The 20,458-nt window shown below is 35.5% G+C and overlaps 1 protein-coding gene across 1 annotated transcript in view; it reads right to left on the reverse strand.

Moving 5' to 3' along the window:
* Positions 1-15: 15 nt before the first annotated feature.
* LOC140155108 (uncharacterized) overlaps positions 16-20,458 on the reverse strand; it is a 35,773-nt gene continuing 15,330 nt past the window's right edge. The window contains exons 6-12 of the mRNA XM_072177812.1: positions 15,208-15,285; positions 14,373-14,476; positions 13,332-13,447; positions 12,263-12,344; positions 9,875-9,949; positions 8,284-8,441; positions 16-8,007 (exon numbers count right to left, since the gene is read on the reverse strand). Coding sequence (XP_072033913.1) covers positions 7,849-8,007; positions 8,284-8,441; positions 9,875-9,949; positions 12,263-12,344; positions 13,332-13,447; positions 14,373-14,476; positions 15,208-15,285 — 772 coding nt within the window. The 3' untranslated portion in view covers positions 16-7,848. The remainder of the gene's footprint in view (positions 8,008-8,283; positions 8,442-9,874; positions 9,950-12,262; positions 12,345-13,331; positions 13,448-14,372; positions 14,477-15,207; positions 15,286-20,458) is intronic.

The raw sequence follows: 20,458 nt of genomic DNA on the forward strand, positions 1-20,458 counted from the left end.
AAAACTCTCAAAGTGTTCTCTTTAATATATCATTTATTCAAGTTTTATTTTGGGTTTGACAATTCATAATACACCAAAATAAGATTGATAGCTCTCATAAATTTAATCTAGTGATAACACTCAAATTCCATCACTATCCTTGTACATGCATACACTGGTATACGACAAGTATGGTAACTAAATAACTGTGAGGTGTAATAATATACGATGGAAGGTACCTTATAAGTTTTCGAAAATGGAGATTTAATTTCACCAGAAATATGCTAAATTTAATTAAGCTTTAAAATTTAGAATTTTGGTGCTGAGCATATGCTGGGAAAATAAATTTTTAAAATTTGTTTATACGATTTGTAAACTTTGGTCGTAATTGCCAACATAAGGTACCTTTTGATTAACACATCACAACTTTACAAATATTTCTTGATTTGAGGTGAAATGAGATTACGCTAAATACCCACCAAATGTTTTACACTTTTATGTTGTCTTCACCTCAGATCAACTTGATTTTCAAGAGCAATGCTTTGAAGATAACAAACAAAATAAATATGTATGGTAACATAGCCTCATGCTATGTAGCCCAATTGTCATTTTTATGGGATATTGAAACCGCATCTCTCTTAGTCAGAAAAGGTGCTTTCATTGTTATAACACAAAAAGCACCAAGATAACTACCTATATATTTGTAGACGACTTCGGTATTGCTTTTATCACAACATGTGCAATCGCTCAGATACAAAAATGTAATTTGGGTGGGGAAATGAGTTCTGGGTGGGACCTTTTGCTAAATTTGTCAAGCAAAAACCATTGTTGGGTAATAGCATGTCCAATTTTCATTTTGTGATTTTTGTCCAATCATTTTACACCTTTTTCCACAAAATATACTGAATCTAAAAACATATCCCACAATTGTCAAGATGTCAGCCTTCAGGCACAAATACATTTTCTGGAACTCTACTTCTACTGTATAATGTGCAATCACTGCCAGCTATCAGATCATCACCTTGGGACAAGATAACATCATAATAAGAGTGCCTCTATGTAGTTCTATCATCTTAGATTATGGATTGGATGCTCTTTATAAGGTCAATGTTATGGTGTATCCTACAATGGATTCTTAATAGTAATAATAGGATCATTTCACTTTGGTTAACAAATGATTGAACTGAGAGTCTTGCTAGTATTAAGTGTAATGATAGAGGGCAGCAGAGTCAGTTAATTACCAGTGAACTGTATGTGGCAGCCACATGGATAAACCTGTTGAAGCAATGCTGTTTCAAGAGAATAATACATGTATTACAACAACAAACATACTTGGCAAACGGCCAAATATAGCTGGCCATCTCTATGCAACAAATGAAGAAGACAACAACTGCCCTCTACTGACAATATAAATTGATGGTTTCTAGTTGTCTGGGTTCATCAGTATATGGAAACAACAGTAATTATGTACCATATTTCCATTCAACTGACAAAATTCATTTGCTTTCATTTCATAACTTAGTGATAATCAAACTCATAATACAGAGATATTCTCATGAAACAAATGTACAATTAGGCCAAGGAAAGTCGATTTTGAGTTTCCCGTCACCCCCCCCCCCCACTTCATTTTCTGACCCTCACTTGAATTCATTATTGTGATTTTCCAAAAAATACCAATGAAAACTGGTTATATTTGCAAAAAAATTATGAATATCCCTTTATTTTTTGTGGAAAAATCAAAATCAAAACATACATTTTGCTGTCAACCTTGCAGACTCTTTGTAATATACTTTTGAATCTCATTTGGGCTAAACATCCATCTTCAAGTGAGTGAGCGGCAAATAACAACACATTTTACATGCGTGTTGGTCATATAATGAAAGGCAGACAAATAATGAATAATGAATAATGAAAAAGTTACCTCACTTGTTTTCAGAAATTATGTGACGGGAAACTCAAAATTGACTGTTAGGGGCCTTATAGGACATTTGTACTAAACTATAAGCACATGCTTTGTTTATAAGCACATGCTTTGTTTTTTCAGCAGCTATTGAATACCATATTATATGTCATGCAAAAAATGTTCAGGTATATCATATTGTCAACAACCCAAAATAGTTTGAAAACATTCTGTTACAAAACAAGTCAAATTCGATGTCATGTAACTGCACTTGACTTCAAATCAAATTTGATAATTTTATGAAATGCTTTTGAAAGCTAAATTCAATACATGTACATGCAATTGCTGGCATTCATGGTCATTATAAAGTAGATTGCCCACAATTCGGGCTATACATAATTATTAGCACAAAATTAATTACTTAAAAAAATATACACATACCACGGTATACTCACAAATAAATGCCCCGGGTGTTGCATTTTCCAAAAGGCAATGCTTTTGAACCCAAACTTTTGTCAATTTTAACATTAATAAATTGAGAGAGCAGAAAAATCAGACTTGGTGGGGTTTGAACCCCAGGTCTCACAATTACTGGTCAAGAGTTAGAGCACTGGACTACCTGACCTGAGTTCACAGTTGGTATACGGTAATCACACCTAGTCATGATTGCACACGCTCTCACCGTGTCTTAGCGACCAACTATTAAATAATAGAGAAAAGGAGGCAGTCTATATGCTTCACCATGGCAAGTATAAGACAACGCGAGACACACATAATTTAAGATGTGAAGATCTGAATTAAATGAAACAAGCCCAAGAAAATGTAATTATCATAATTTCTTGGTGCTGCATCATATTTTCGATTCTCAAATTTATTATGTGTGTCTAGCATTGTCTTATGCTCCTGCCAGGGTGAAGCATATAGGCTGCCTCCTTTCTTTATAATTTTATAGTAACATTATCTGGTCAAAACAGACCTTAATCTGCATTAACTAACACATGTGTGCTACTACAAAGTAGTAGAATTGACATAGATTTGGCATGGTATTTTTAACAATGATATTTGTAAAGGGGGAGGCATTTATTAGAGAGAATATAGTATTTGCTTTGCAAATCAACAAATTGTCTTACGATATTATAGAGAGTAACTTACTCTACAACATTAATGCTGTATTGCTGTTAGACTAAACAAGCAAAGGAAAAATCATCAAAACTTGAAAAAAAATAACAAGCTAAAAAATAATGAATTATTTGTACAATATTCAATTAGGTTATTTTTAATTTACGCTGTAAAAAAAAGATTACAAGCTGCAAGTGGCAACAAAAAAGCTGCATGATTCTGCAACAAAATGATAATTAAATAACATCACTTGGTTTTGGTACCTCCAGGAATCACACTGGGAGTGTTTACATCTGAGGATTTCCCATGATGCAGAACAAAATCTTATGTTTTAAATGTAGATTACGCAACATTTGTTTATATTCGATACAATAATCTCTTTGTTTCTAACATCTGGACACTTGTATAATATTCCAAATTCCTCAGAGTTCATAAGTATTATTTGTCTACCAAATCCAAGCTACATTCTTATTTCAATAAAGAAAAGTAAGAGTGGAATATCTGAGGTTTTCGCACTAGTCTAACTATGCACAACTTTAAAAGTGTGCAAAGAGGTTTATTTATCATGCAAGTCAGCGTAGAAAATGTGCAAACATGACAAATTTTCCACACATTAACAATCTTGTGCAAACATTGCCATTTTTTGAAGGAAGTTACGTCACATCACATACGGTGTTTTGTTTTGCCACAAAGCAATCAAGGAATACAGTATCGAAATTTAATGACTATAGTCTGTCCACATAGAAGTACAAAGTAAATAGACCTCGGAAACTGGAGGTATGAGAATAATTATTTCAGTGCAATGCTTCTTTGGCGCGCCAACTGCTGCGCGATTTGTGCACCACGCTCTTTACGCGTCGCATCGCGCTCGCGCGCCACGCAACGCATCGACCCCGATGCCAAAGATTTGGTTTGTACTTCTAAGTGGACAGACTGTAATTAATATTGAAGCATTTCAAAATAAAATGTTCTCTTAGAGATTTAACAAGTTCACCTACTAGAGCACCAGTGTTATATGTATACAAGAAAATAGCAAACATAAACAATTATTATTCTTTGGTTTGATATCTTACTAGAAAAGAGAAAAAAATATACACAAGTGTGTATCATCAATATAAACCAGGGCTGTGACACTCATATTAAATCCCTGTATGAAAAAAAGTGAAGTCACCAGCATTTGGGAAGTCTTTAGCCTAAAACTTATGTATGTGTGCAGATGGTGTGTACTGCTTCAATAGTGAAACAGACTTACTCGGTAATTTTGTTTGAATGACAGTTGCAAGGCTAGATCTTACTTTTGGTTCCAGATCTTTGAGTAAAGATTACGATTATAATGCAATTGTAATGCAATTCTATACGATACTCAGTATTGATCCAAGTCCAGTATTGTCTGCCCATAGTATATGATTCGAGAGATAGGCAACTGACTTCATTTGGGCAAACAGGTGGCTTATCCTATATTCCAGAATCCTTGTATAAACTATTACAGAAAGAGGATTAACTGAGATTGCAGTCTAAATATCTACAGGGCTTGTGCTTGAAATCAAAGTATAATGGCAACTTGAAATTGTGATCTCAATGAGATGCCATGATCTGTTGTTGATTGTATCAACTTTATGACAGTCTGGACCTGTAATCCAGCGACCAGGGGTTCAATCTCCGACGAGTCCTGATTTTGTCTCTCTCAAAATGTTCACATGTTAGTTTGCTTGAGCCCCAAAGACATTATTTAAATCGCAATTTCTCTGGCTTGCATCGTTTACTTCCGATTCTTGCATATTAATAATTGTGTCTCGCATTGTCTTACACCCTGCTAGGGTGAAGAATAGGCTGCCTACTCCTTCATTATATAACTTAATGACATAACTGAAGTGACAAATCCATTTCAAATGAAAACAAATTGTAATGTTTAATTTCACGAAGGAATGATATGTATTGAAGTAACAGGAACTCATCATAGAGTAAACTTTACAATGAGTTACAATACATTTGGTTCATTGTTTAGTAAATTGACCTTTGATGCTTACACACTGGGTAAATGCAAATATAAATAGACATTTGCAGCCATCGTTCGTACTTGACCTTCTGTAAATTCAGAAGTTGGATAGGATTTGTTCTTAAATAAAACTTGAAGTGCTACCTTCACATGGCTGCAATAACTGAATTGATCAAAGGCATCAAAAACTCATCTTCAAGCTCAGGCATTTAAAAGGTTTGTGTGTGTAACACATAGTATGTTGCCACAACATTGCATCACACAAGCAAGCATCCACATTAATTGAAGGTTGTATGCACATTATAATATATAAGGTACACTATTTTACCCTCCATGTGCAACAACATACAAACTGCGCAAAGTCCCAAGTCTCTAATAAAACCTCTTTAGAATTAAATACATTTTGTCACACTTTTTGAAGCAACTGAATTTTACCACAAAACGGACAAAAAATTCTCAAAGCAACTCAATTTTACCACAAAACGGACAGAAAATTTTCAAATGTTAAGTGTACACAGGGGACTGCTGTTGACCAAATTATAACGCTTTGGTCATGGCTTTTTAAGCCAAGAAAAAGTGTTATTATCTTAAACTGAAATGACAAGACCCTGTTAGGCTACTTGAAATGTAAAATAAATTGTCAAGTCCAAGGTATTGTCACCAAACTGTAGAAAACATGTTACACCACCAAAAGGTAGAAAACATGGGGTACTAAGCTTAGCTTTTTAACATTAAATTTTTACTTATCCTACACACACAATAAAAAATGTCTTGCATTTTTGCTACTTTCTCATTTTCTGAAACATATCATGACATTTAATTGCATGCATATTTACTTATGAGTATGCTGAAAAATTACAATATTATTTATACAATATATTTGTTTATAAAATTACACCATCATTTTGATACAATATTCATCTTATTCATACCAACAATTTACATTTTTAGAAGGAAACAAAATGAAACCAAACAAAATGAACCAGTTATAAGGTGAGATACTTCAAATCATCTTTGGACAAAAAATTTAAGACCTAAAATAGAGTTTTACCAATTCAGTACTAAACAGGTAGAAATATGGGGCTTTTGTTACTATACCTCTAAAAAGTAATTATGTTCTGTTTTTTCCCCAAAATATATCCACTTAAATCTTTAGGTGAAATATGAAGAAACCAATCATTCATGATATAATTCACCTTTCTCAAGTGATTTACTTAAATTTGTTCATTAAATGAAAACGCTACTATAATTTGGTAATGAACTGGATGGATGTTGAAGTTGACTATAGGATTTTGGCCACAATTGTGATGTCAGCCGAGTATTAAGCTTACTCACATGATATAGGGCATTATAAGGGTGTACAAGATGGCTGTTAATAGAGCAACTATTGTATTCTATTTAAATCTACAGCGTTATTAGGTTTGTATTTGGTACTGATAAAAGTATATGAATGGACCCTTACTCCTAGAAATTCAGTTTTTAGGCACTGGATTATACACAAAAGACCTTCCATACTATATATACCACTGAATATACTGGTCTCACAGGTATTTTAGCACACAAGAAGTACAACTATCACATTTGACTATATCAACTGATTTACGCAATATGGTCTACCCATAAACTAAAGAGATACAGATTCTTAGCAAACAGCCCAAATCCCTGTGCTTTGTATACTGTGAATTCTCGCTGATCATTCATTGGATGTCTCTTTTAAGACACATCCAACGAATTGTTTAAAAACAATCATACCAGTGTTGTGTGCCTTCACATACTTATGATAGAGTATTGCGTGTCACGTTTAAGACCGTAAAAATGGGCAGTATGTGCACAGCAGTTTCTGCTATCGCACTTCATGGAACGATCGGCCCTCGCTAACGGGCGATGCCTGCATTTTACCTGCTTGCGAATAGTCTGTATCTCTTTAGTTTATGGGTCTACCATCTTATGCTATCAGTATGATTTCAATAATGAACACTGTAATGGCCCTACCTTTAACAAGTACCTGCATGCCAGTGACTGATTACCTAATCACAATCGCTTCAAGCAAATGCAATGGTAAAAAATGATTTCTCAGGTTTGTCAGGCTCTTTTTTAACATATCAAGAGTTGTGCTGTACTAATTACACAGAGGCAAAATTTTTTTGTGAATTTTGTACCAAATAAATGGAAATTCAAATATGGAAAAAAAGAAACACCAAAAAAACAAACAAAACCCAACCTTATTTTTTCAGATTTTAAGGTCCTTTTTTAAGTAATGGTGGTGAGAAACAATATGAGTAGCTATAATAACTATGAGGAAACATATGGAAGGAGTGGAAAAGATGTGGGTCTATCACAACATCTCAGTATAAAGATGTGGGCCTACAAAAACATCTCCATTTAATTGCCTGCCATTTGATCCCAAATCAATAGCATGATCACATTTTTAAATTCTTTAAATAATAGCTTCAAATAAAATAAAGTCTTTGTTCTAATGCTCAATGCATAAACATCATATTCAATACAAGATATATGAAATGTGTATAATTTCTATACTGGAAGGCATGATGAAACACAAATATGGCAACACTTGTAAACAGAACCTGGAAGCGAGACGTCTTCTCACGTAGCCCGTCTCCTGATCTTTTGTTTCTACCATCTGATGGTCGCATGCACAGGTGCTTGCATGTTCATTGGATCAGTAGATTCATTTGTGGGTTCCCCCATTCTGAGAACCCCAACATATAACTATTGCTTCCAACTGTTACATGAATACTGCAGAAAAAACAGCACGGTCAACTCTCTTCATGGAGTTAACAGCTAAACAATAAACGAGAAACACAAGTTTGTTTGCCCGCATCATGCTCTGATGCTATAGAGGGCGCTGCTTTGAGTTCTTTCCTATAGCAACAAAATCGCCGGTGTTGAGGCGTGGTCGGGGAAGATCTCCAAACATTTCAGTTCCATCTTGGACGCTGAATGAGAGCGCCCTCATACTTGCCACCATACGATCAGGCTCTGGCATAGGAACCTTAATACAGAAAAAAGATCAAAGAAAACATAGTGGATTATAAAAAGTTTGCATGGTCATTCATGGATAATAGTATATGAACAAACTTCAGGCTAATCTGTTTTGGAAACTGAATCTTTTGTCAATAAGTTCCAAAATATCGGATTTCTTGAAAGCTTCCAAAATGTCACTGAGTTATCACTGTACTATTCAAGTTCAAATCCATATAGAACTATCACAACCTATGATGATCATTTACAATCATGACAAGGTCCATTCCTCGTCCTCTTCTCTTACCTTCTTTTCTTCATCAATTGTTTCCTCTTCTTCAAATGATTGTTTCTCTCTCCTCCATGTTGGCATGGAGATAGGAACTGATGTTGCATAGGGGTGCTGTGGACCACGTGTATGGTTGCTACTTGAATGATGAAAGTTCTCATCATGTAATGAATTATCTGAAAAGTAAAACAAAATAGAACCGATTAAACAAAGGGATAAAGAAATTACCTTTTACGTTTCCCTTGAGTGAAAAATCCATGTGAATTCAGCCGGATTTGAATCAGAGACCTTTGGATATCCAAACCAACACTTCGACCATTAATCAAAGAGATTGGAGTACTGTAAAGCATGATATTTTTGTGGCACTAAAATTTTGAGTTTTGGAGAAAATCATGTTTCTGCAACATGAATTTTTGTGAATTTGTGCATTTCCTTAAAGGTCTATAGGAAGAATAAATATTTACCTGTGTGAAAATTCTGCGAATCAGCTGCACTTGCTAACTTGGCAAACATTTCATGCACAAGAAAATTTCTTTACTTAACAGTATCCCGCAATAATTGTTGCATTTACTCCCAACATGCATGCCGAAATATTTCTGCATATTTAATGCCCAAATCAGCTGTGCTAAGTCAGTTGGTGTAAAAATACATTCTCACAGAATTACTTGTACACTTTTCCAAATATAGGGGTTCTAAGACTCAACAGGAAAGGCTTAAATTCAGGGGTAGAGAGGTAGCTTGAGGTAGTGGATCTAAAGCCTACATAATGCTGATATCCTCTTGGATAAGTGCTCTACCTCATCACACCAAGGGGTAGTGGAAACTGTTAGGGGATAATCAGAGACTATAGCATTTGGCAATGGTCTTCAGCAGTCTGCCAATATGGGGCTGTTTACATAGTAAAGATGGAAGGGTTCTGGTTAGCTAATTGAATCATGTCATCATCACATCGGCACCTCATTCACTGTACAATGTGTGTAGCATTGCATGATCCAGGTGTGATCTTGTTCTCTTTTTGCGATAATGATGGCCTTCAGCAGTCTGCCAATTTGGTGCTGTTAACACGGAAGATAAGTTCTACTTAGCTAATTGAATCATGTCATCATCACATCAGCACCTCATTCGCTGTAAAAGGTGTGTAGCATCGCATGACTCAGATGTGACCTAGTTTTCTTTTTGCAAAAATCCGGAAGAGCGGTAGCTGAAGGACCTTGCTGATTACTATAGAGATGCTGCGAGCTTTGTGGCAGTTATTGCTCTTATTCAAATGAGTAATTCTTATGATCCTCTCAGGCAACAGGATAAGTTGTTTGCTTGTACAGTGCACTTGTACAGCACACATAATCACTGACGCTTATCCAGACTTGAAAAATACAGGCAGGGTTTGTGTATAGGCGCTTTCAGGGCAATGATTTAATTGAGCATCGTGTTTTCTGGTGAGCCACACATTATTCTTCTGAGGAAGTTTAGTAGCTAGCATTTTAAAGTGGTGGTTCTTGTTCTCATCAAAACTCAAAATCTGCTTATTTATCTTTTTCAGAATTGTTTCCTAACCGATCAAGCTATAACATTCAATGCAAAATGATCTTATGAGGTAATTATCCCTTACCATCAGTGCTGCTCTCATCATCAGACTCAAAGAATGGCTCACAATCTGTTGGGAACTCATCAAGCTGAAATAGGGCTGTAATACAAGCATGAAATAAACAAAAGAAATTCAAATTATCCATCTCCAATTAGAGGCATCATAAACAAATGAGAAGTTAGTGTTTAGCCAGGGGGCTGACATTGTTTAAGTTGTAAGGTGATACTATTAGTAGGGATGACCAATGAACCATCAACTTGATTAGAACACTCCCATAGACATGCAGGGAGCTCAACTGTGCACTGCTTGCACAGACATTTCTAAATTGAGCTCATTCTTTTATTTTTCATAATTTTTCTGTAATATTTGTGGATGTTAATGCCAATTATGTTTTGTAACTATCTTGCAAATTACAGCAACATAACTTCTTTCATTTTCCTGTAAGTGCGAGTCAAAATTGGTCCATCGCCACAGTGCGCTTTAATTGCCAGTGGCTGAGTTCAGCACTGCTCAAGAATGGCACAAAATATTCATGTCAATAAGATCAGGTGAACAACGTGGCCTACTGAGCTGTAATTTGGCAGAGTTGCCAGTAATACTTCTATCATACCCTCTGTAAAAAGGTTAAAAAATTGAACAAGTAGATCTCGAGTTACAAATTAAATCACCAGCTTCCCTTTGGAATTTCCATACTCCTTTCGAATCATGCTAAGACACCTTTCTGAACATAAATGTGAAGTTTCGTGCTCATTCGATGTATTGTTCACCTGATTTCAACCCTAAACATTTTCTTATATTTAGGCCTATACCATCTACAACTTGCTGCTGGCTATACCTTGTTTAGAACTTTCAAAAGAAGTACCTGAATGTGCAACCATAACTGTTTCAAAATAGCCCGCGAAAGTCATGCAGCTAACTTCGAGGTCATGCATTGAATTGTATTGAATAAGGAATACTACGGGAACCAGCACCTTTTGTTAGAAGTCACACATGAGCATGATGAGTGAAGTGGATAACCTCTATTGTTGTGAATGAGTCAATGACCTTCAATGACACTTAAGATTTTCTTTGCATACACCTACTAATTGGTCATATTAAACCCAATAACATTGACATTTTTGGTTGTGAAAAAAAAAGTTCACCTGTACTTAGTGCAATTTTGATTTTGTGCCATATCGGCCATCTTGGATGTTTTTTGCCAAATGTTCTCTAAATGCATGATTTCAATGCCTCGGTTTGAAAATATAATTTATACCATTGACTAGTAAAGTGCCATTTCATAAGAAACCCCTTTGATACTTTCACAATATGTTGTTTCATGTTTGCATATATGTTAAAATAAAGAAATATATAAAGGTAAATATATGCTTATGCCAATTTTGCTCCCAATTGCTATTTTTGGACCTTGTCATTTCATTTCGCTCCAATGACCGGTCAGAATGGGAAACTTTGAAAATTCATAATTCGAAAAGTTTTTGACCGATTTTGACCATTTAACCACCAAAATACTTCTATTGATGAGTTCTATCCAGAAAACGATCTTTTGTAGCAATAGGGGCAACATGAAATTTTGATGGTTATCCCTACTATTAGTCTTAGATGGGGTGCATTTTGGTGTTGATGGATGTAAAATGCTCAGCCAATATAGAAGTAGAAAAGCTGCTTGCCTGACTGATCAATTTTGCAAAACAGAGATCTTGCAAGCAGGGTGGCAGGGGCATCCATAGCTGTGCCAATTTTTCAGTAATTTGTTATGCATTTCTTTCCAAACAATATAGTAGATTATGTGACGATACAGGATGCCATGTTTATTTCCTTATAGCCCTATTTATGAACAGCGAGTTGGAAGTTGAGTTAACCGCTATAATATAAATGAAAATCAATAAAAATTCAGCCCAATTGCCTACTATGAAAAATATGCTTTCAAAATATGACTAAATGCTGAGCCCTTTGTCAAAGGGGACTACCTCTGGCCTTATTGGCCTTCTCCATGATTCACTTAAAAGGGCATTTCGTGATCCACAGCCTCATCCCCCACTTTTCTCAAAAAAAGTTGAGATTTTTATATCACTGGAAACCTCTGGCTACATAATGTTTATGTACAAAATATTTCTTGCAGATTAATTCGTTTAGCAAAGATATTGTGAAATTTGAATTTCGTTCTGGTGCACCAGAACGAAATTACAACGCATTGTCTATGGAGCAGTGTAATACACATAATCATGCATAACTCGCGAACGCAAAATCGGAATCAACAGAAATTTTGGGAATAGGTTTTTTTTGTGGATATCTAATGAAAAATGACATAAATAGAGGATGCTAGGATCACGAAATACTCCTTTAATTGTATAATATGCATTGATATTGTAGCATAGAAATGAATGAATGAATGAATGAATAAATAGTACTTACCATCATCCCCGGTATGTTGGTTGTTATGATCATAATCCTTTGATACCTCTGGACTACCAAAGTCACCTTCTTCATGAAGTGTCTGTTTGGAAGAAAATAATGGACACTATTGTAATACATCACACAAATGAATTGGTCTTATACTAAGGCATTATTTTTAAAGTGTGATACTACTAACTTGAGGAAAAGAAATGTTGTGATCATAATAATTATCATTCTTTTTACTCGCACAGAACACGACACGCACCCACAGCACAGCTCTCCTGGCAAAAGCCTAGCTTGATAGGAGTTCAGCACTCAAGACTCTATTAGCAGTTTAAAATGAAGTATTGAGTGCCTGGCATATAGTGTAGTGTAAGTAAGCGTTAGTAAGGAGTGTTACACTAACAGAAAGATGTTAGTGTAAGTGGTGAATGTACCATGAGAAAAACAACAATCACTTGAAAAAAAAATCTGTAAATGATTTATAGTGCACTTTGCCAAACCTACAAGGCCTCTTCAGAGATTATAGCTGATAACTGCAGCCCCAATCATTCCATTAACCATTTAATAACTCAGGGACTTGCAGCTACTAAGTGCACATATCCTTGCAATGGGATAAGTAACAGTAAGTTCTTTGTCCGGGAGAATTACAAGTTAACTCCTATACATTTTTATCACAAAAGCAAACGAAAGACAATGCTGAGGATTGAACTCATGCCCTCTTAATCCAGCACTATTGACTGAACTATCTTGTGTGACTATTTGACTTATGCTGTTTATGTTATTGACCTTGACTGTAATATGTACCCAGCGTTCAAAATAAGCCATATTGCAGTGCAATTTGCACCCCAAAATTTGCCAGTTGCGATGCAACAAAATGTGATGCAAAATTGCGATACCACATTGTACGCACTTTATGTGTTGATTGTCTGAGACTGCACTTAACATTGCTCTGGTTCAGATGAAATTGCACCACAACTTTCAAAATTGGGTGCAAAAGTGCACCCTAAGGTTAAAAACTTAATTTAAAGACTGTCTGTACCCCTTCTAAGGAACAAAAGCATCACCAATTCAATCCGATACTCACATGATGTACAGATAAGGGCGTTGTCTTTGGTGTTACTACTGTTGGTTGTGACTGCTGAGCTGCCGGCTGTCTTACTGTCCTTCTTTCACTTCCTAACGATGAACTGAGCCCGCTACCTACAAAGTAAAATTCAATAGCATTTGTTACGGATTGATCTTTAATTCCATAAATATGTATGCCCATAAGTTACTGCCAATTCAAAAAAAATATATATACAGTGCTTATTTTCCAAAGTATTGAGAAATTAGGATTATCTGTAAAACAGTATCAAATCCAAACTGTAGACAATTGGTGATGTTTATTCTTGAAATCTGGGCTAACAATGCATGAAAGAATGTCTTTTATGCCTTTATACATTTCTTTGTCACTTACTAGTTGTTTTCACTGTACTGTCCTTTTCTTTGGGGATTTTAATCACATTTAAAAATGTGTCTGCAAAGTTAAAAGTATCTGGGACTATTGGGCCTTTGTGAAAGCTGAAAATCATATGCTAAAGATTTCTTACAAAATCTGAAACTTTATTCAGATTAAACAATTTTCATCCAAAATAGCAGAAGACTTCCAAGCACATTTTTTGCTCATTTTGAAGACAAGCTGCTTATGCTCATCCTAGATTGTGAAACTTTTCCACAGAATTCATCTGCATTTCTGTAATAAACAGGGAACTACAGTTTGTCCACTCTGAAGTACAAAGTGACAATGCGCGCGTATACAGCGCGTTAACAGTACGTAGTGCTGCGTCTCTGCTGCAGGTATGCGTGCCTTCAAAGTCGGCACAATGTGTGCGTCCGCGTTGGTACTTTGTACTTCAGAGAAGACTGACTGTACTTCCAGCTGGATTTGGATTGAACAATTGGTGCAACCAGAATAGAAATATCTACATTTCCATATGAAACAGCAAAATATTTCCAGCTGGATCGAACATTTGGTGCAACCAGAATTGAAATAGCTGCATTTCAATATGAAACGGGAAACTACTTCCAGCTGGATCGAACATTTGGTGCAACCAGAATTGAAATATCCCATTGTGTAATCACTTACCATTTGCATGTGATAATGGTGTTCTTGGTGGGGTTAATGCACTTTCAAGCATTGCTTCTGAAAGGGAGTCTTCTAAACTCCTCTCTTCTGCATCTAAGATAACCCTAATAGGAAAAACAGAATATAAATGGAATTTTTAGCACCAAGTTACATTATTTGCCCTCTCCTATGATGTGCACAAATAGTAAGTATTACAGCATCTAGTTTGGAATTGTCGCCCCATTTGAAACAAATGTTCAGAAGTTACCACTTTTTATATTGCATCGTTAAGGGGCATTAGCATTCAAATTCATGCTTACGTGTATATTGCAGTGCTAGCTACTTCTAGGTCAACACTCTCGCCACGTGGCTCACGTAAACATGTCATGCGGTCATCACACTAATGTGCCGTCCAAATAATTATTTATAGAACTGAATGGCAGTGGACAAATTACGATTTATAAAGAAAATTACAGAATATAAACATGTACTGCAAGAGGTACATTCCAGGGTTGTTCTATGATATTAACTTTTAAGTTGAAAGTTAAAAGTTAACTTTTAAGTTAAGAGATATATTCCCGGGTTGTTCTATGATATTAAAGCTTTAAGACCTGTATAAAATGTAAATAGGCATATTTATAAATTTTTCTGCTGTATTTTAGTATGGTTTGCAGGTTTAACTGAGGGTTTCAGCAGGGATGTCAGAGATCAGTAATGTACATTGGTAACTGATCAATTTTCAAGGCCGATTCAACTGAGATTGGGCTGATTTTTCATTTGTCAATCTAGATCGGCCAACATTAATCTACAGACTAATAATCTACAGAAGAGTATATATGTTTATAGTGCTACTTACCCAACCATAGAGTTTTTGTCCCTGTAAGCCCTCTTCTGCAATGTTGAGTATGATTCCTGTTGTTCCTCTGTATACTTCCTGCAATACACAAAGAACATCCAATCTAATTACACATCAGGATATTGGTAAGAATTGGCATATTGAGAGGGGAATCCCCTGGAGACATACCCCGGGACAGCTTTGATGCTTCACAAAATTTGCGGGACCTTATCTTCCTACCAAAGATAAGTGATCATAATGTTAGAATGCAATGTGCATTTGGGCTTCATGTGCACAGCTCTGGTATGACCTTTGTCCTTAAGATTGGTAAACAATGCGAGATAATACCTGACATTGACTAACATTTAGTTTGGTAAACAATGTGAGATAATACTTGACATGGACTAATATTTAGTGTTGAAATTCAGGCAATTTGTTACCTAATTTGCACCCACCATTTTGATGTCCGACATTGTGCAATTTGACTTTCAGGAATTTTACATTACTTGACCATCCACCACAAACCAGGTGTAAAGTCTCCAGGGCCTACACAGAGATTAAGACTCAATTCATTTGATTGCATTTGCTCCCTGTTTCTGCCTGCATCTCACTTTTGCCACCTTTGGTTTAATTTGATTAGAACATGTCACTAGAGAAGATATCTGACACTTCCCACAATGCATTTTGTCACATACTGATTTGCTTTTCAGTGACAAACTAATTAGGGCACATAAGTGAACTAATAAGGGCACATAAGCAGTCACCTGTAGCAAAAATTCCCATCAAAACCGGATTTCAAACTTTCTAAAAAATTCTTGAAAAATTGTATAATTGTTGAACTTATTTTCACAAATTACCAAATTGCGTAAATTTTATAATACGGCTATCCACCTTTGCCAATTACTTATTTGACATTAATGACAAAGAAAAGCAGTACATTTATGTAGACATTCAGGTAAACAGTTGAGGCTTTAAGTCATATGACAACTCTCTTTTTTACAATCTTTTAAAATGCTGTGAGTTGAGTTTGTTGATCTCTGAATGCACTGTCAACAACCAGCTGCAGTCACATGAGAACACATAGAAAGAGCAATGTTTCCTTTCTGCAGTGCCAGAGGAAATGATTGAACTATACTTAGCTTATTCAATACAAAACATTGCAATAAGACTAAATACATTACCGTAATATAAAAAACAGCAAAACTGCATTTGAATGCTGCCAATATGATCTACACAGCCAACTGGCCTCAACATTTGTATGACCTCCTATTTTGAGCAATGGCATTTAACATTTCAACATCAATACTTTCAAGTGAATTTAAAGATACTTTGGAGGTTTGCTAAATCACAAATTCTGCAAAGATTGTCAAAAACAAGATGTTTGCGTGAGACACTTACTGTGACACTTCGAACAGAGCTCATTGCTGTGTTCTTCCTTTTTGTCAATTTGTCATCAACAAAATAAACCCAAATAAGAATTCTTCACTATAACTGTTCACTTTTAACTTAAACCTAAAATTTTCAAATATTTTACACTTTCCTGGGGATCACTGATCCCTTTAAACACATGTAGGTAAAGACCACTTTGTATAAATGGTCTACGTTCATGATTACTTATGAATCCACCTGCACACAAGGTCAGCAGGTTGTTTTCACCATTACATCGAGTGATTTCTGTCCCAATGATTCATAACTCTATTACATCATGAGAATTCAACCACCTGAAATTACAACATAGCGATAATATCTCAACTATTGCACACAGCACAAAATTGCCCTAATTTCAAGTTCATGCCAAATAATGGTTCCTTGATGACAAGAGTATTACCAACACAAGCGGGCACCTCTTAGTACTGGATTTGAGAACAAGAGATCCTGATAATGCTTGAAATGCAATCAGTGGGTGGCACGGAGTGTATATGTGTGTGGGGTGGGCATGAGAAGGTTCCTCCCATACTTTCCTCTTTGTTATATCATGGGAATATCACACTTTTTTGGTCAATTGTTAAATTTAAAGCACAAGTTCAGATTTCTCTCCAATTGAATTCCCTCCCACACAACCCACCTCCCCCATTTCTGATGCAACCAGTAAATACAATCCACAAAGAAGTAGTTCAGTTCAAGATATGTAGCAAAACTCAAACAAAACAGATAATATTATTATTTTTGTTTGCTTTGATCACATGTATGGCGAGACATCTGTATCTGATTTGAAACACAGACAATACTTCATGCATTCAGCGCATATCAGTAAACCATTAATAGTGGTTAATGACTGTGCATCAGCTGTTTTGCGGGTATTATAAAAAATCCTTACATTTTGTTTTGGACCAGAGTAATATCCATTCTGAGGTCCAAGCAAAATGTTTAAATTGTTCACAAAACCTGAAAATAACTGATACAAAGGCATTAAGGGGGTACTACACCCCTGCCCAATTTTGTGCCTATTTTTGCATTTGTCTCACAAATTATAGCGCATTGGTGACAAGTAAGATATGTATATTATAGGGGCAAGGACTACAACTACTGCACTGTAAATTTTATTTCAGCACAGACAACAGTTGTGGAGTTACAGTCAAAAATGAGGAAAACCAATATTTGATCAATAAATCAATAACTACTTGCCTTGAGTTGCTGAATTTTCAGTGCAGTAGTTGCAGTCCTTGCCCCTATAATATACATATCTTACTTGTCACCAATGCGCTAAAATTTTTGAGAAAATGCAAAAATAGGCACAAAATTGGCCAGGGGTGTAGTACCCCCTTAACCTCATTCATAACTGTCACTTCTATTTTTTTATTCATCTGTTTCATTATTGTTATTTCGACTGAAAAATAAAAATAAAACTTCAGTGTGAATACAGCATTGCATTTGACAGGGAAAATTTGACTCTATTTTCCTTATATCTTTTTAAAGCAATAAAGATAAGTATATGAAGGTATATATTTTTGGAAAGCAACTGATGAAAAGAATTCAACTGTTTCTAGACTTTGAAAAGAAATGACCCATTTAAATTGAAAAAGTCCACCAACTGAATTTTTCCACCCACAATGTTTGAACCACTATAAACATGAGACTATGTACATCCTTAATCACATCAAGGCCACTCAATGACAACAATTGTTCAAAGAAAACCAGAGGAAATATAAATCTGACAATAAATAACCCACAGAGGAAATATAAATCTGACAAAAAATAACCCACAGAGTTTGAAAGACCAATTTATTTTTTCCATGTATTATGCTACTCATCACTCATGCTACATCCCAGACTGATGTAATGATAATCTAACACTGTGCTCCAATTCAGGGGAACTCTCCTCATATGTATCACCCACCAGTATCGCTGAGTAGCTTATCTGACACAATGACTGCTACATTGATATGAAATTAGGTCACCATCATGTGAAGGTCAAGACTAGGAAAGCCAACACTATGAGTGACAGATGATACCATATCACATGCACAAACACATCATCACAATCAATCTATACTAGCCAAGAACAGATGGCTGGAATTCCATAGGAATCATAAACTAGATCCCTGTCATTGCATCATGTTGTTTTTCTACAGACCTGTCTCATCTTCAACCATGAAGGAATTTTTCCAACTATGATTACCATACCTTTAATTCATTGCTATATATATTCAGTATTACATGCACGCTAATAAATAATCATATGTGACTGTCCACCACAAATGAGCCCAGAAGTCTGCCTTTCGTGAATTAGAGTGTTTTACAGATTTGGAAAGATCATACCTGAAGCTTCAAAATCACACATCGACCAACTTTGATATAAAATTGGATCGGTTGAGCCCATATTTATTGGTTCGAGCTATGAGTTTTAAAATATTGGACGAGACGTAGTCGAGTCCAATATATTACAACTCATAGCGAGACCAATAAATATTGGGTGTAAAGCATCCAATTTTATCATTATTATGTTTTGGATCCAATATTTTCACAACTTGGATCCATCAAAACATAATAATGTATGATATCCTGAAATGAAGTTAGATTTCTTCAAAATTTACCTTACAACAGAGTGCAGCACTGAGAAAACTGCACTTTATGTTATCAAAATTCTATTATTTCTGTTGAAACCAACTCCATAAAATGTCAATTTTTAAGTTTTTTTTATAGTTTTTGTATAGCTGTGTAACTTTGCAGCTGTATTTAAGAGAAGTATGAAATATTTCAAATCTGTGAAAATCTAATTTTTCTCAAATTATGATATTTTGCACTGTAGCTCAAAATCACATTTGCCAACTTATGGGCCGATTTGCGGCGGATGGCTGTGTACATTATGCAATGAAAAAAGCCTGCAGATCCTAGAACTACAAGCATGAAAGAAGGAAGGTCAAATTATTTTTATTGACTATAAAATAGGGGTGGGGTAATAAGTTCCATTAGGTTCACATCTAAAAACCCATTTGGGAGCCTACAGTGCTACTTAAGTTTTTGCACTTAATACATAGACTTGCTTCCTACACATAACATACACCCATTCTAGTGCATTAGAGGAGATAAATATCTAACCCTGGATGTTATTAAAGTACATGTATAAGCCTCCGCAGCACCACACATACAGCGTGATCCATTTGTACCATATCCAACCCACTTACAATTCAAGCCTCCAGCATGCAAGTCAGTGTTTTAAAGGGCTGCTTAGTGCTAAATAAATGTCATGGTCATTGGACAGCATACTATGTAATAATGACTTTTCAATCAAACATTATGACCAAGCTTGTAAAATTCAAAATACTATATGAGAACTGCAGAACAACCATCACAGCTATAAGCCATGCAAACACAGCTTTTACAGTCACTTTATTTTAAACCTTTTTACCTGATTTCATGCTTTGAGAAGGGATGATTTATGATTTGCATGTAATAGGTATAGTAAGAACCTAGTGGTCTACTACACAAATTAATGCTTTATGAGGTTATATGTTGATAATGGATGTCTTAGGCTAGCTAGCTATCCATCCATCCACCTGTCATTTGACAGGTAGTTTGCTCCTGGGACAGGCTAAATTAATGCCTTTGACAAATGTTAAATTACATTTATAGCTGTGATCATTTATCCGTCCATGATGGGACCAAGCATTGGCCGGATAAATGAAAAATAAGGATAAGTGAATTCTGTTTTTAATATCTGAAGTGCTATATTTTGAGAAATCCTGACAAATAAACCCAGTGTTTTGCTTTGAGTAACTACAATGCACCATAGAGGGCGCATACAGGAGTGCGCCCTCTACGGCTTGTACAA

The sequence above is a fragment of the Amphiura filiformis genome, chromosome 6 (assembly GCF_039555335.1).
Source record: "Amphiura filiformis chromosome 6, Afil_fr2py, whole genome shotgun sequence".
Taxonomy (NCBI): Eukaryota; Metazoa; Echinodermata; class Ophiuroidea; order Amphilepidida; family Amphiuridae; genus Amphiura; species Amphiura filiformis.